Here is a 14,701-nt window from a genome sequence, read left to right as displayed (position 1 = left end):
TTCGAGAAGACTGATCGGGAAGTGGTGTAATGGGTCTTAACGCTAGCTCTACATTTTTTCACTGCTTTCTGAGAGCTCATTTTCCTAAAGTGTGTTTTTTGGTTTCGCCTGCGTGAACCCTGCCAGCATTATCACCTGCAACATACAAATGACCTGAAATGCGAAGAAAAAAATAATAATAAAATAAATAACACAACAGAGCCATGATGCAGAAACTGAACGCTGTGCGGCAACGAAGGGCATGGGGTGTTTCTCGTCACCGCCACCCGGGCCAATAGCAGGCAAAGCAGCAGGCGGCGTCAACATACTGTATAGCTCTATGGATGTATATATGTGTATATTCATGACGTAGACGCCGGGGGCGTGGGCGGGAAAGACAAGAGGGCGGGGGTCTGTCATGTATTTACTTTGGCAATACTTGTCTGACTTGTCGTGCCAATAAAGTAGATTGTATCATGTTGTGAAGGATGGGCGGGCAGAGGAGAAAAAAAGGGGAGGAGGCAGGGAGGGTAGAGGAGTAGAGTGGGCAGAAAGGGGGCGGCAGGGCAGTGCAGGGGAGGAAAAGAAGGAAGGAGGAGGGCAGAAAGAAGGGGAGAGGAGGAGGCCACGAGAGGGAGACAGACAGGGGAGGTTGGAATGAATTGCTCGTCTTGCCAGCTGGAAGGCTCGGCTCCCTGAAAGTTTTCTCGGTGTCCTTTCGCTTGTCTTCTATCGGAGCGGACCCTCAAGGTGACATCTGGCCCGCCCCACCGGCTCCGCGGCAGTGCACACGCCCCTTAGCCCCGGCACCGACCTGCCAGTCGGGCTCCCCGGATGTGGCTCGAGCGCTGTGCCCGGCTTCCCACCTGCTCTCCCGGGTCCAAAGGCGCCTCAAAGCCTTGTTCATCTAGGCTGCATCACATTGTTGCCAGGCTTCAAACCTCCGATTGGCACAAGTCTTACTGTATTTAACCAGCTTGTCTTGCTTTTGCCCAGTTCTTCTCTTAGATACTTTATTCTCTGCGTGGGTTTATTTCGGGTGACGCGCGCTGCTGCGTTTCTCCCCTCGTAGCTTGGACCAGCCCGTGGGTTGCAGGTTATATATTTTTTTAATAGAATTTCTGTTCTGACTGCCACCGACCCTCCGTTTTCTTTAAACTGGATTTATTTCAAAGATTTCCGGTGGAATGCACGTTCGCTAATCGCCACCCTCAGCCCCTGGCACGGAGCGTCCCAGGGAGTGCCCGGACCTCCTCGTCGCTTCAGTGGATATCAGTCTGGGGCGGGAAGGCTGGCTGCAGTGCTATGGAGTGCTAGAGAGTGCCTATGGAGTGCTAGAGAGTGCAGAGCCTAGGGAGTGCTAGAGAGTGCAGAGTGACTAGGGAGTGCTAGAGAGTGCAGAGTGACTAGTGAGTGCTAGGGAGTGCTAGAGAGTGCAGAGTGACTAGTGAGTGCTAGAGAGTGCAGAGTGCTAGGGAGTGCTAGAGAGTGCAGAGTGACTAGTGAGTGCTAGGGAGTGCTAGAGAGTGCAGAGTGACTAGGGAGTGCTAGAGAGTGCAGAGTGACTAGGGAGTGCTAGGGAGTGCTAGAGAATGCAGAGTGACTAGTGAGTGCTAGGGAGTGCTAGGGACTGCAGAGAGACTGCTAGGGAGTGCTAGGGAGTGCAGAGTGACTGCAGAATGCTAGGGAGTGCAGAGTGGCTGCAGAGATTAACCTAATGGCAATGTAAATGACAATGCCATTTATTTATCTGTTTTCAAAACCAACACATAAATACAAATTTTGTCATTTACAATGCCAATAGCTCTAACTTTTCCAAAGGCGAAACCATTGCATTGTAAATGCTTGTTCTTTTTAGCTTTCTCTCTATAACTTTCGGTCAAAGTCTGATGATGATAAAAATGTCTGTTTCCGTAAAAATGAGCGCTGGTGGGCCCCACCATTAATCACTACAAACTGAGTACTGCCAACATTGTATCAAGGATCCAGGGTTATCTATACTGACTTCAGGATGTTTATCCCAACCATTAGTTGAGCTAAGAAGAGGGAGAATACTCTGGCAAGACTTCAAGTCGTTTAAAGATATTTTTTTGGGTGGTAAATACATTATTTTATCTTCAATCATTATATAGGTCACTCATTTACACATCGATTGAGCAGCTGTTGATTTTGTAGAAAATTCTGGAGCTGTAACATCTGACATGAAATTGGCATGTGCCGTTGTTGCCATCCTTCCTGTGTATTCAGTCTTGTATTTTGGTTGCAACTTCCCACTGTAAATCCCACAGTGGGGCTCTCGCTGTTTAAACTGTTTCTTAGTGTCAGGAGAGAGGTGCTTTGGGGTGCAGAGATTCGCCGAGAAGCACTTCAACATCTCATCAGGGGTAGCAAGCGCTATATAAATGCGAACCTTTTCCTCTTCTATCCCTCCACCATCCTTCTCTGTCCAAACCCCAGACTAACATATCCACCGCTCAAATTAATTTCATATTTCACTATACTAATTCACCACTAATCCTTTTTGGGTTCTGGAGTAGCGTGCTACTCACAGAAAAAGTGTTTTGACGACTTGTCAGGGGTAGTAAGTGCTATATAAATGCAATTACAAAACAATACAATACAATGTACATATAAGCAACATAACAGCTACAGCATCACACGAGCTTAAAAGGAAGGGCTTGTACTTCAGCACATCATCCCAGCACGCCCTGATTCAGGAATAGGTGCTACAACTTCTTTCGCAAGTGTGCAAAGATGTACTCAATCTAAATAAATAGGACACCTAGACCCAGGGTAAATAATGAACAAACAAAGAAGATTCAAAGACAAACCTGCCAAATGCACCCTTGGAAAGTGATTAGCCAATTTCTTGAAAAAAACACTTATATCAGCAACATAAGGCAAAACCGACTAAAGTGAATGATGGTTCAATAGTGCAGTATGAAAACTTCAATTATGTAACCAATTATATGAGTAGGACACAAGGTTAAATATATGGGGGATATTCTGTAGCATTGCTACCTAGTACTAAAAAACACATTATCATTCTTAGTCGTAACACCAAAATGTGATTTACTTACTTGGACTGCAATTTGTTTCAAATCTGAAATTGCTTTTCTTTAGTTCAATTATTTGTTTGAAATTAATGTGGAAAGAAGGCTAACGTGTTTTAAAAGTATTTTTACAGAAATTAACTATTCCTTTCTATTTGTGCAAGCTATATATGCAAATTCCTTGGATTTTCGAATGTTATTCTCATTTTAAACGTTTTGGTGCTAATTCACAAAGACATGTACGAGTGAGTAGAAGAATACTACCGGAGTACTACTTTACATACTTCCAAATGCCTTTGAGACTAGCCGCTATATGTATCAACAAACCATTTTGCATTTCCTAAATAGCGAATTTTAAGGAATCGCTATTTAGGAAATGCAAAACGGTATGTATGTACAAAATCGCTTTCCAATAGCGATTCCTTAGCATTCCTTAATTTGAGATTAGCAAATTGTCAATCGCAAATTACCCCTTCATTTCCATGGGCCAGGAGGCCCATAGGAATGAAAGTGCAATTTGCAATTAGCACTTTGCTGATCGCAAATTAGGGATGTTTCCAAGGGTGCAGGGGTGTCTCAAGAACACCCTGCTGCACCCCTGAAAAAGACATTTGGGGGCATATGGCGCACATACATGCCCTAAGGGCATGTATGGGCGTCATATGGCACCTTTGGTTTTTATCAAAAAAGATTTTTGATAAGAATTCGCAAATTACCACCAACTAGAAGTTGGTGGTAATTTGCTACTCCTTAATGGCATTTTTTGCATTTTATTTGTTTGATACATTGCATTTAAGGAATCGCAAAATTTGCAATTCCTTAAGTGCAATCGCAAAATAAGGATTAGCAAATTTTGCTAATCCTTATTTTGCATCAAACTTGTTTGATACATTCCATTTGTCTATTTAGCATTCGCAAAGGCCGAAATTCGCAGAATTTCGGCCTTTGCGAATGCTAAATAGCTTGATACATATAGCGGTAGGTCTCTTAGGTTTTTGCTCGTGCGCTCCTTTTAAAAACCATCACACATAAAAGGGGGTTGGGCCCGTATAAAGCGGGTACAAGGCTGGGCCACAGGATAAATGTATACAAGAAATGGGGGACTTGCCAGCTAAAGCTATTTCAAACTGGATGATTCAATCCGACCCTGTAAATAAATTGCCCAGCAACTTTTAGGTAAAACAACTGTAGTGTCTTTTAAATATTTTCAGTAATCATAGAACTGGGCACTGCATTCAAATATCAGTAAATTACTAACAAATGTTTATAACAATATTAAAAGGCAAAAGCCCTTCATCCATCAGGAAATCACTTGCCAACAACAAAGCGAAAAAGCGCTCCCCAATAAGCACCAGTGGCAATAAGTTGATGACCAATATGAAACAGAATTTAAAATAATAAATGAGCATACACAAATTCCAATAATGACAAACAAAGCAATCTCCTGGCGCACCAGTCCTAAATATTTATTTGTTGAGCAATTTATTTGCAGGGTCTTACTGAATCATCCAGCCTACACACAATGAAGCAGCTTTGAAACTAGCGTGTAAACCGCCACCAACACTTTTTCTGTAGACCTGCTAAAAGAAAAAGCTGAGAAGCTCCCCAGGAAATTACACTTGGAAATAAGACATTTGTGAGAGATTCTCGCCTCTTGGAAGTCTTAATACACCAATCAACAGGCAACACTTAGGCAGAGAAGAAGATGCTTTGCATTTTACTTGTAAATTTGCTTTAACTTTTGATCCATTTGAGCTAGAAATGGCATGCAATTTGCTGGAATTAGGCAGCAGATGTATTTAAATAAAATCTAAATGCAAGTACAGACTGTAGGAGATTACAACATATATGTGACAATGTCCTGTTGCCAAAGACTGTTTCGGCCTAGGAGCAAGTTATTTCACAACCTCCTTAAAAAAATCCTTACTTTTGTTGTAGAATGCAGGTAGAGAAGAAAAACTGCACCAGAACACACACACTTTTTCTACCAAAAGTTGACAAAGAAAGAGACACAAGAAAGGTGTAAAATAGTTGAAAGAAAGCACACTCATAGAGTAACATGTTAATACGTTTTTTGATCCATCTGAGGAAGTTGTATTTTTGGTACCTTGAGAATACTTACTCAGTTAGTATCGGATATGGGAGCAAACATAAAGATGTGTTCAAAACATATTTCATGACGTTCTACATAAAGACAGGTATGGTTGAGATAAGGGATTAGGTACTTGCGATTTGCGGTTCAGCATGCTATCTATATAAATTCTCATTCTTCAAGAGATACAAAAATGTATCTCATTCTACTTTATACGCCTCTGAAAATATAACTCCCACCAGTTCATTATGAACAGTAGATATGAGAATAAATTATTTTCGTTTCATGAAATATTTATAATGAATGGGGCATACCCGAATAATATCTACTTTGAGCACATGTGGCGCTTTGGTAAATAGTGTTAGTTGTTTGCATTTTTTATTGATTTTTCATGAATATTGAATTACTACTGGAACTATACACGTGCTATGACATTAATCTTGCAGTGAATTGTGCAATATGGAATGATCACTCCCATTTTCAGTCTGGTAAAGGTTCTTTTTCCCAATTCATTTGCAGAAACAGTGGACCAGCGTGTTGTGTATCGGTACAATCTATCTTCCCTGCAGGAATCAGAGATGGTACTTACAGCTACTTTCCACTTCTTCTTTGACAAACTCCTGCGACCTAACGAGGTCCTCTGCAAACGCTCCAAGAAGCCCTCCTGCCGCCTGCTCCACGTCGCCCAGTCGCCAAGGCTGAGCATAACATTTCAAAGGCTTTCGCAAAGTTCAGGCTTGGGTGTTACCCAGTTGAACATGACCTTGATGCCACAGCGAAGGGGAACATGGCATATGAAAGACATTACTCCCATTATCAAAGACAGCAAAAAACATGGTGAGCTCCAGCTACTTGCTGAGCTGGACTTCAGTGACAGCTCCATAGGTGTCAACCACCAGGCGGTTACCCACATGCCATACATTATGGTCTATGCCAATGACCTGGCCATCTCTGAACCCAACAGTGTGTCTTTAACTCTCCAGAGATATGACCCTTTCCCATCTAGTGGGGGAGATCCTAACCACCCCCCCAACACTTCATCAGACACGCGAGTGAGACGCGAAGCCTTCACCCAGGGATCGATACATGATAACGAGTTACCTGAGGTGAACATAAATCACTACAGCAAACATGACCTATGGGAAAGCACCTACCAGTCCCTCAAGCCTAGAACTTCTCGTAGAGAACGTAGGAAAAAGGGCCATGAAACAACAGAGTCACGCCGGAAAACAGGAATTCTACATTTTGATGATAAAACGATGAAGAAAGCGAGGCGGAGACAATGGAATGAGCCCAGATTCTGCTCAAGACGGTACTTGAAAGTAGACTTTGCTGACATCGGATGGAGTGAGTGGGTCCTGTCGCCCAAGTCCTTTGATGCATATTACTGCTCTGGGGTTTGTGAGTTCCCGATGCCGAAGGTAAGAATTGTTCACACACCCCTCCCTCACAGGTATGCACACGTGCACACACGCGCACACACTCTCTCTCTCTCTTTATCTCTTCACACTGCATTACTCTGGAATACCAAGAGAATACTCTATGCAGTATCAGACTTTGTTGCATGTAATATTAGTAAAACGTCTAGCAGCTCCACTGGCAACTCAGTGCGGAGTATGAATCTAAATAAAATGAAGCAAATATCCTTGAAAAATGTATTAACATATCAGTAATAGTAAAGGCAATAGGCTGACGAGTGCTGCAGGGTTCAGAGACAATATGCATGTGCTAGCAGGATTGTGATGCATTGCCAGGGAAAGTTTTCTAGCTGTTCAGAGAGTAAGGGTGCCAACTGCAATGCCACTATCAGGAAATGGATACCTATATGCCATAAAAAGCATTTAAAGTCTGGAATGGTTTAGTTAAGAATGCTGTGCCATACAAGTTCACTCACTCACTCATTCACTCACTCACTCACTCGCTCACTCACTCACACACTCCTCCAAGTGGCCCAGTCACATTGAAGATATCTTACAGAATAGAAGATGGAATCACAAAGGAAAGAAGACACAATACCCGAGTCATGGATATGATAGGAGGCACATTGTGCACAGTGTGATGGATGGCGGGACGGAAGTATGATTAATGTGAGACATTATGTGAGTGCAGAGGGCGCAACCTGTTTGCTTTGGATGCATTCTATGGTTCAGTACGAGTGCTTTGTGGTGGAGTGAAAGTGTGATGTTTGTGTGGTGTGGTGTGAGTATAGTGTGGTGCGCTCTGAGTGTTGTGAAATGAATTGTGAGTGCCATGTGATGCAGTGTGAGTGCTGTGGGGTACCACGTCAATATTATGGGGTACAACATGAGGGTGGTTCGTGGTACATGTGGTAAAAATTCTACAAAACAGCACCTCCTAACACCACACCACCTTTCCATTTTCGGTGACTTCAGAAAGATGTATTCAGTGTAGCCTTGTGCCTATATAACGAAAATCAGAAAACAACATATCTAAATTGTACAACACCTTTTTACCCATACCTGGTTGCTAAAGTCTGCGAAACACCACGCCAAAAGGTAGCCACCCTGAGCAGTGATGTCAAAGAGAACAGTTTTCAATCACCTCACACAACACGCCTCCATTTATTTACGGACATTGGCGACAACACTAATTACCACCATATCTTCAGAGATGTGAAAACACAAAACTCTGAGAGAGCCGAGATAGGCTGCAAGATAAAGAAAACGCCAGGCATCTAAATACTCACCTTGTTAATCATACAACAGATAGCATTTCAAAGTATGGCCAAAATCTTTAAAAATTAAAAAAAGAACATCCCTTTACATTTTGAAGTGCTTTCTTTCAATACATTGGATTGTAAATCTGCATTGAGTGACAGTTATTACAATTCATATTTTGTAAACATGCACTTAAATGGATCACCTTCACAATGTTGCCATGATTGAACCAAAAGGACATTACATTTTCTTTTGCTGTGCACTATATAAATTGTCAATAATATTATTATATTTTGAGAAACATATAGTTTATTTGAAGCTACACAAATTACAAAGCGCACTCTGAACAGAGCATTTCTAAGGAACTCCCATAATTTGCCATTGAGGAAAGAAAAAATGGGCAAGAACAAAAATGAAAATGATTACGCCCATAGGGCAAAGTGAAATGCATGGTAAGAGAGCAATAAGAATATTTTACAATATCTTTGTAGCTAACAAAACTATTTCAGACAAAGAAAAGCTTAAATTAGGCAACTAAACAAACTATTAAGACAATAAGGGCCATATGTATGGGGGCCAAATGGGTTCGTAAACGCCGAAATTCGCAGAATTTCGGCGTTTGCAAACTCATTTTCGCAAAATAGTATGTATCAAACAATTTGGGTGCAAAATAAGGAATCGCAAAATTTGCTATTCCTTATTTTGCAATTGCATTTATGGAATTGCAAATTTTGCGATTCCTTAAAAGCAATGTATCAAGGAAAAAAGAAATTCCAAAATGCCCTAAGGAATCGCAAATTACCACCAACTTCTAGTTGGTGGTAAGTTGCGAATTCTTTTCAAAAAGCATTTTTTTTAAAAACCAAAGGTGCCATATGACGCTCATACATGCCCTTAGGGCATGTATGTGCACCATATGCGAACACATGTCATTTTCAGGGGTGCAGCAGGGTGTTCTTGAGACACCCCTGCACCCTTGAAATTATTCTCAATTTGCGATTAGCAAATTGCGAATCGCAAATTGAGAATAATTTCACATTCATTCCATAGAAATGAATGGGAAATTCAGCTAGATTCATCAACGTGAAATCGGCTCGCAAAGGGCCGGATTCTGAGAATCTGGCCCTTTGCGAGTGCAATTTTTGCATTTGGGATTCATCATCCCAAATGCAAAAATCGCTATTATAGAATTCGCATTTTTGCGAGGAATTGCGTTTAAGGAATCTCTATTTGAGATTCCTTAAATGCAATTCATTAACCATTTTTAATTTAAGAATTCGCAATTTTTGGCCGCTATTAACCACGAATTGTAACTTCGTGGTAAATAGCGAAAACTTAGAAAAATGCACTTCAGTGCATTTTTCTAAGTTGCATGTTACACACACACATGTCCTTTGGACATGTGTGTGCGCAACACATGTGTACATTTTCATTTCAGGGGTGCTACAGGGTGTCCTTTGGACACCCCTGCACCCTTGAAATCGCATCCTTATTTGCGATTAGCAAATTATTTGCTAATCGCAAATAAGGAAGATGTAGGAATCGCATTTCTTTATGCAATTTCTACATGAATCCCGTTTTGTAAGTGCTTAATAGCGATTCCTTAATAATCGCTATTAAGGACTCGCAAAACGGGACTTTGATGAATCTAGGGGAATATTCCTTAATTGCGATTAGCAATTTGCTATTCGCAATTAAGGAATTTTAAGGAATCGCTAAACAATAGCCAATTCCTACATACATACCATTTTGCGATTTCTAAATAGCGATTCCTTAAAAATCGCTATTTAGGAATCGCAAAACGGAATGTTGATACATATGGCCCTAAGTTCGAAAACAGCCTACTTTCAGGTTACAGACTCTGTAAGAGACAGGCATGTGGAGTTCATCTCAGCCGTAGTCCATAGGCATTTTTGTTCTGCTTTTATTTTAAACTGAAAGACGAAAAAGTGACATTTTGCCTTGGAATTGTGTCCATGTTGTGTCATAGACTATAGTCCAGATGTACGCAGGTAATCATTTGCGATTATGAAATAGCAGATTTTTGCGATTTGCTATTTGGCAATCGCAAAGACCCATGTACAAATGTGGCTTTACACATTTTGTGATTCCCATTGGGTAGCAAATAGACCTACCTCATTAATATTCATGAGGGAGGTCTTGGTTTGTGACCCATTATAAAATGAAAAGTTTTCTTTCCACGTTTTAAGAGTAGGCAGTTGTCCGTGGGACTACTACCTACTCTTAAAAAATGTTTTTACAAATATTCACAAAGGTGAAGGGGTCCCTTGGGGACTCCTTCCTATTTGAGAATGGGCTACCACCGACTTGAAGTAGGTGGTAAAATGCACATTTTTTGCAACCACATTTTGGTCTCAAAACATTCACACATGCCACTGTGATTCAGCATTAGGAAGGGACACCCTAAACACGACCCTTCCTAATACCGAATTTCAAACCCAAATTGAGATTCAGTGACAGGTTACCGAATTGCAAATTGGGCCTTTGTAAAAATGCCTTTTTGCATCTGCAAATGGCCTGATTCCGTGAATCCGGTCATTTGTGAACAGAAAAAAGCCATGTACATCTGGCTCCAATTCTCTTACAACACCACTCGCTCCCAGTCTCCCAAAGAACATCACTCGCTTGCAGGCTCTCAGTGTTCCAAATGTCCTTCACAATGTCCTTTCATCTTCACCATCGCTAAGCTCCACTCTGGCTATGATTCACACATCATAACTCACTAAAAGCAAATGACAACATAACATGCACGTAGCCTTACGTAATACACCCACCCCAGTAATGCATAGTATGTCTCTCAGCACCCCTCACTCTCAGCCAAAAAAACACTAACGATAATCTCACATATCCACTCATACAATTCTCAAACATCAACTCAGTCAATCATGCAAACACCACTCTCCCTCAGCCTGACATAACATCAATCAACCAGAGTAGATCTTAAGTTGCTGTCATCACCAATTCTCTGGAGCCATGCGGAAAAAATCCTCACCCTCAACAACTGACATCAGGAAAAACACTCCCACTCATAGCCAAGTACAGCAGTAAACCACAATCTCTCATATCAGAGACAGTTCAGCTTTTGCTCAGTCACTCACAAACCAGCTGGCCACAAACCTTTATTCTCTGAACTATTCATAACATCACTCAAAACTCTGCAAACCAGCCAATCACTGCATTTCATACTCTTACCCATTCACAACCTGATTCGTAACATCAGTCCATCTCAGCAAATCCATTCATCCCTCTCCACATCCACTATCCCATAATCAATTACACCAGTCATCAATAGTGAGCAATTTTCAACACTCGTCAGCAACAAGCACACCGCTCACACATATTCACTAGCAAACATAATCCCTTGATACCCAAAGACATTCACGCAGGGCCTTACACCCACACCAACCTATGTCAACCCCAATAGGAACGCATAAGCCATAGGCATCTACAACATCATTCATCCACTTACTCTCAGCCCCTGACACTATTAACCTAAATCCACACATAAGCCACATACATCATCTCTTGCTTGACAAAATTATCCCCCGTGCCATTCACCACTTTCTGACACACAGCACACCACTACTTTCACCACCACTTACTACAACACTCCGATTGTTCAACTTTATGCACAAATCGCTCTACAACCACCCACAGTACTTTTCAGATTACTCGTTCAGCAGCCACCAAAAATAAGCACCAATCATATTCTGGTAGACTTTGAGGGGACCAAGAAAAGTTGAACGGACCATGAAAAAGTAGAACGGACGAGACATCATTTGTTGCTAAATTCAAAAATAACATATGCACTCATTACAACTGTATCTGTTCATACAGATTACAGTAGCATATAAGAAGCTATAGAAACATATTGTTTTTACTTTTATATCCTAAGAAATATAAAATCATAGCATCGCCACATAAGGCACATAATAAGACTCATTTTCAATTTTGAATGCCTACACCAATGACTCATTAGTTTTTATTATTGTCAACAGTTTTCATTAGTTTAATGAGACAAATATTACCATACAAAGTGTTACACAAAAATCACTTATACTGTTCTTTGCTTAAGTTTGACAGAGTCTATTTTAAATTGTTAATAAAGGCTCCTGAAAATCATTTATCAACTCAATGGAATGCCACATTTCACAGAGTAAACCCTCAGTGGCATATCTATGAACCCCTGATCAACATTTCTTTAGTGCAATGTGCTTATGTAAAAACTCATATTTAGTGCATTATCATTCTTGTGGCCCCTACTGACTTGAATGCTGGGTATGCAAACTAAGATGGGAAGCTCGACTTCCAAAAACTCTCTGATTCGCTTAGGCAGACTTGTTGAGAAGGGAAGTCCTAGCCCAGGTGATGCAACGGGAAGTCTGAGACCAGGTACAATGCAAGAACAGTGGCATCACACACATTGAACCATCACATTTCAGTCGGAGTTGTTGAAGAGTTAAAAGCATATGTACGTAGCTTTTGTGATTCCAGAGGTATGACCTAAAATATGCATTATTTAGGATAGAAAGAGTTAAGCTAACATGGTGGCCTTTGTCTTCATTTCCATGGGTATGTTTCACCAGCTCTCTGAAGGAGTTGAATTACTGTGTCTTCTTGTCTACAGAAAAAAGTATTCTTTTTTAAGAACCTACAGACTATCAGTTGGGATGTACTGTATATAGAAGCACCAGTGGAATCTATCAGTGGTTTTTCAAGACATACTAGTGGTTTATGCCACAGGGTATTGAGATATAAACACTATGGGCTAGATGCATCAAAGGGCTTTGCCCATTCTGTGTCTAAGGGGAAATGTGTTGATGCATATAACCCTATATAGTTAAAATAAAGTAGAATAGAAGAGTTTCTTAGTAAACGGGTTTCTGGAAATTGCAATTTGGGTTTTGTGGTACCTGCCAATGCCTCAAAGCCTGTGGTGGCTCAGAGATTTCTGGATGAGTTGTGTTACTGGACGAACAAATAGTCCATTTTCTGGAGAATGGTAAGTTATGATTGTCATATTTTCACACTGGTGGATCCCTCACTTGTGGACTAAATAAAGGGCAGAGGTCTACATTTATGGCCACTGCTTTCCGTTCCAAGACTATTGGATATGAAAACGGAGAAGATATCTTCAGGCACTCATAGTACATTGAAGAGGGTGTTTGGGGTAACGCCCTAGAGAATCAAGGTGTACAGTGTGTACAGTGGTACAGGGGAGCTCCAAAGGGCACAGGGTCTTTTGTTGGTGGAGGTGAGCATCATTCTCTACGGACAGAGCCATTCCATACTGCTCATCTGCCTACCTTATTATTACTCTTTCAGTCTAGACTGCTATCGCCACTGTATCACATAGATCTTGACATCATTCAGTACTGGCATCCAGGGAGCCCTGTTGTCCACAAAGTGTGCTAAGGCTACTCTTCAGTCACTTAAGCTCACTGCCTAAAGTAGTTCAGTATTTACTGATTTCATAGCTGACCAGGCTCCAGCTCCTAATCCGCACAGGACCTTCCTTATTTTTCAGGCTGCCCACACTCAAAATAGAGAGTTTATTTGTGGACTCTAAGCTTTTACAACCTGGGACAGTCTGATATCCGATGTGCATTCCAGCCAGAAGGCAGACACTTAGAAAGCAGCTGACTTTACAAGATGTTGACAATGGCTCCAGGGGCAACAGGACTTTTTCGGAGGATAAATACTGCATGCAGGAAACGCGCTAACTGGGATCCCTGCATTCATAATGCAGACCCATTGCACATGCTCAAGTGAACGGAAAGGTTCTGTTATGTTGAATAAAGTGAGTTTTATCACAGGGGTACAGTAAAAGGATTGTAATCTCAACTACGAAAGCTTCCACCTGCTCAGTGTTACCCCATTGTCAGATCCAGTTTGCCACCAAGAGATAACAGAGGAGGACTATCAAAGGTACTGCAACAGGTACAGTCTAGTTCTTTCTAGCACTCTTGACCTATCATCTTTGTAGCATCTTGGGTGTCTCTGGGGTCAGTGACCATTAAGCATGGGCGCAAAATCCGTTCCGCTCGCGGATTTTGCGGATTTTCGGCAAATTCGCGATCCGCGAATTCCAGCTAATTTGCCAAAAATCCACGAATCCGTGAGCGGAACGGATCCGGGGGGCAAAAGTTCAAGCTTCAAGCTTGTAACTATTTTAGAACGGCGCCGGCAAGCTGCCAGCACCATTCTAAAATAGTTACTAAGTTAGCTTCAACAGGAAGCACTAATAGATAAAATGCAGGTGCTCTAGCACCTGCTTTATTTTATCTATTAGTGCTTCCTGATAAAGCTAACTTAGTAACTATTTTAGAATGGCGCTGGCAGCTTGCCGGCGCCATTCTAAAATAAAACAGGAGTGGGCGAGGGCAGAAGGTCACAGAGTGGGGCAGAGGGCAGAAGGGCACAGCAACGAGTGGGGCAGAGGGCAGAAGGGCACAACAACGAGTGGGGCAGAGGGCAGAAGGGCACAACAACGAGTGGGGCAGAGGGCAGAATGGCACAAAAACGAGTGGGGCAAGGGGCAGAAGGGCACAACAACGAGTGGGGCAGAATGGCACAAAACGAGTGCGGCAAGGGGCACAAGGGCACAACAACGAGTGGGGCAGAGGGCAGAATGGCACAAAAACGAGTGGGGCAAGGGGCACAAGGGCACAACAACGAGTGGGGCAGAGGGCAGAATGGCACAAAAACGAGTGGGGCAAGGGGCACAAGGGCACAACAACGAGTGGGGCAGAGGGCAGAATGGCACAAAAATGAGTGGGGCAAGGGGCACAAGGGCACAACAACGAGTGGGGCAGAGGGCAGAATGGCACAAAAACGAGTGGGGCAGAGGGCAGAATGGCACAAAAACGAGTGGGGCA

At 42.1% G+C, this 14,701-nt stretch overlaps 1 protein-coding gene across 1 annotated transcript in view; it reads left to right on the top strand.

Annotated features, from left to right (window-relative positions):
• Positions 1-14,701, top strand: part of GDF10 (growth differentiation factor 10) — a 45,849-nt gene that overhangs the window by 14,019 nt on the left and 17,129 nt on the right. The window contains exon 2 of the mRNA XM_078642698.1: positions 5,644-6,545. Coding sequence (XP_078498824.1) covers positions 5,644-6,545 — 902 coding nt within the window. The remainder of the gene's footprint in view (positions 1-5,643; positions 6,546-14,701) is intronic.

This window comes from Lissotriton helveticus, chromosome 5_1, assembly GCF_964261635.1.
Source record: "Lissotriton helveticus chromosome 5_1, aLisHel1.1, whole genome shotgun sequence".
NCBI lineage: Eukaryota > Metazoa > Chordata > Amphibia > Caudata > Salamandridae > Lissotriton > Lissotriton helveticus.
This window is presented reverse-complemented; position numbering and strand designations above follow the sequence as displayed.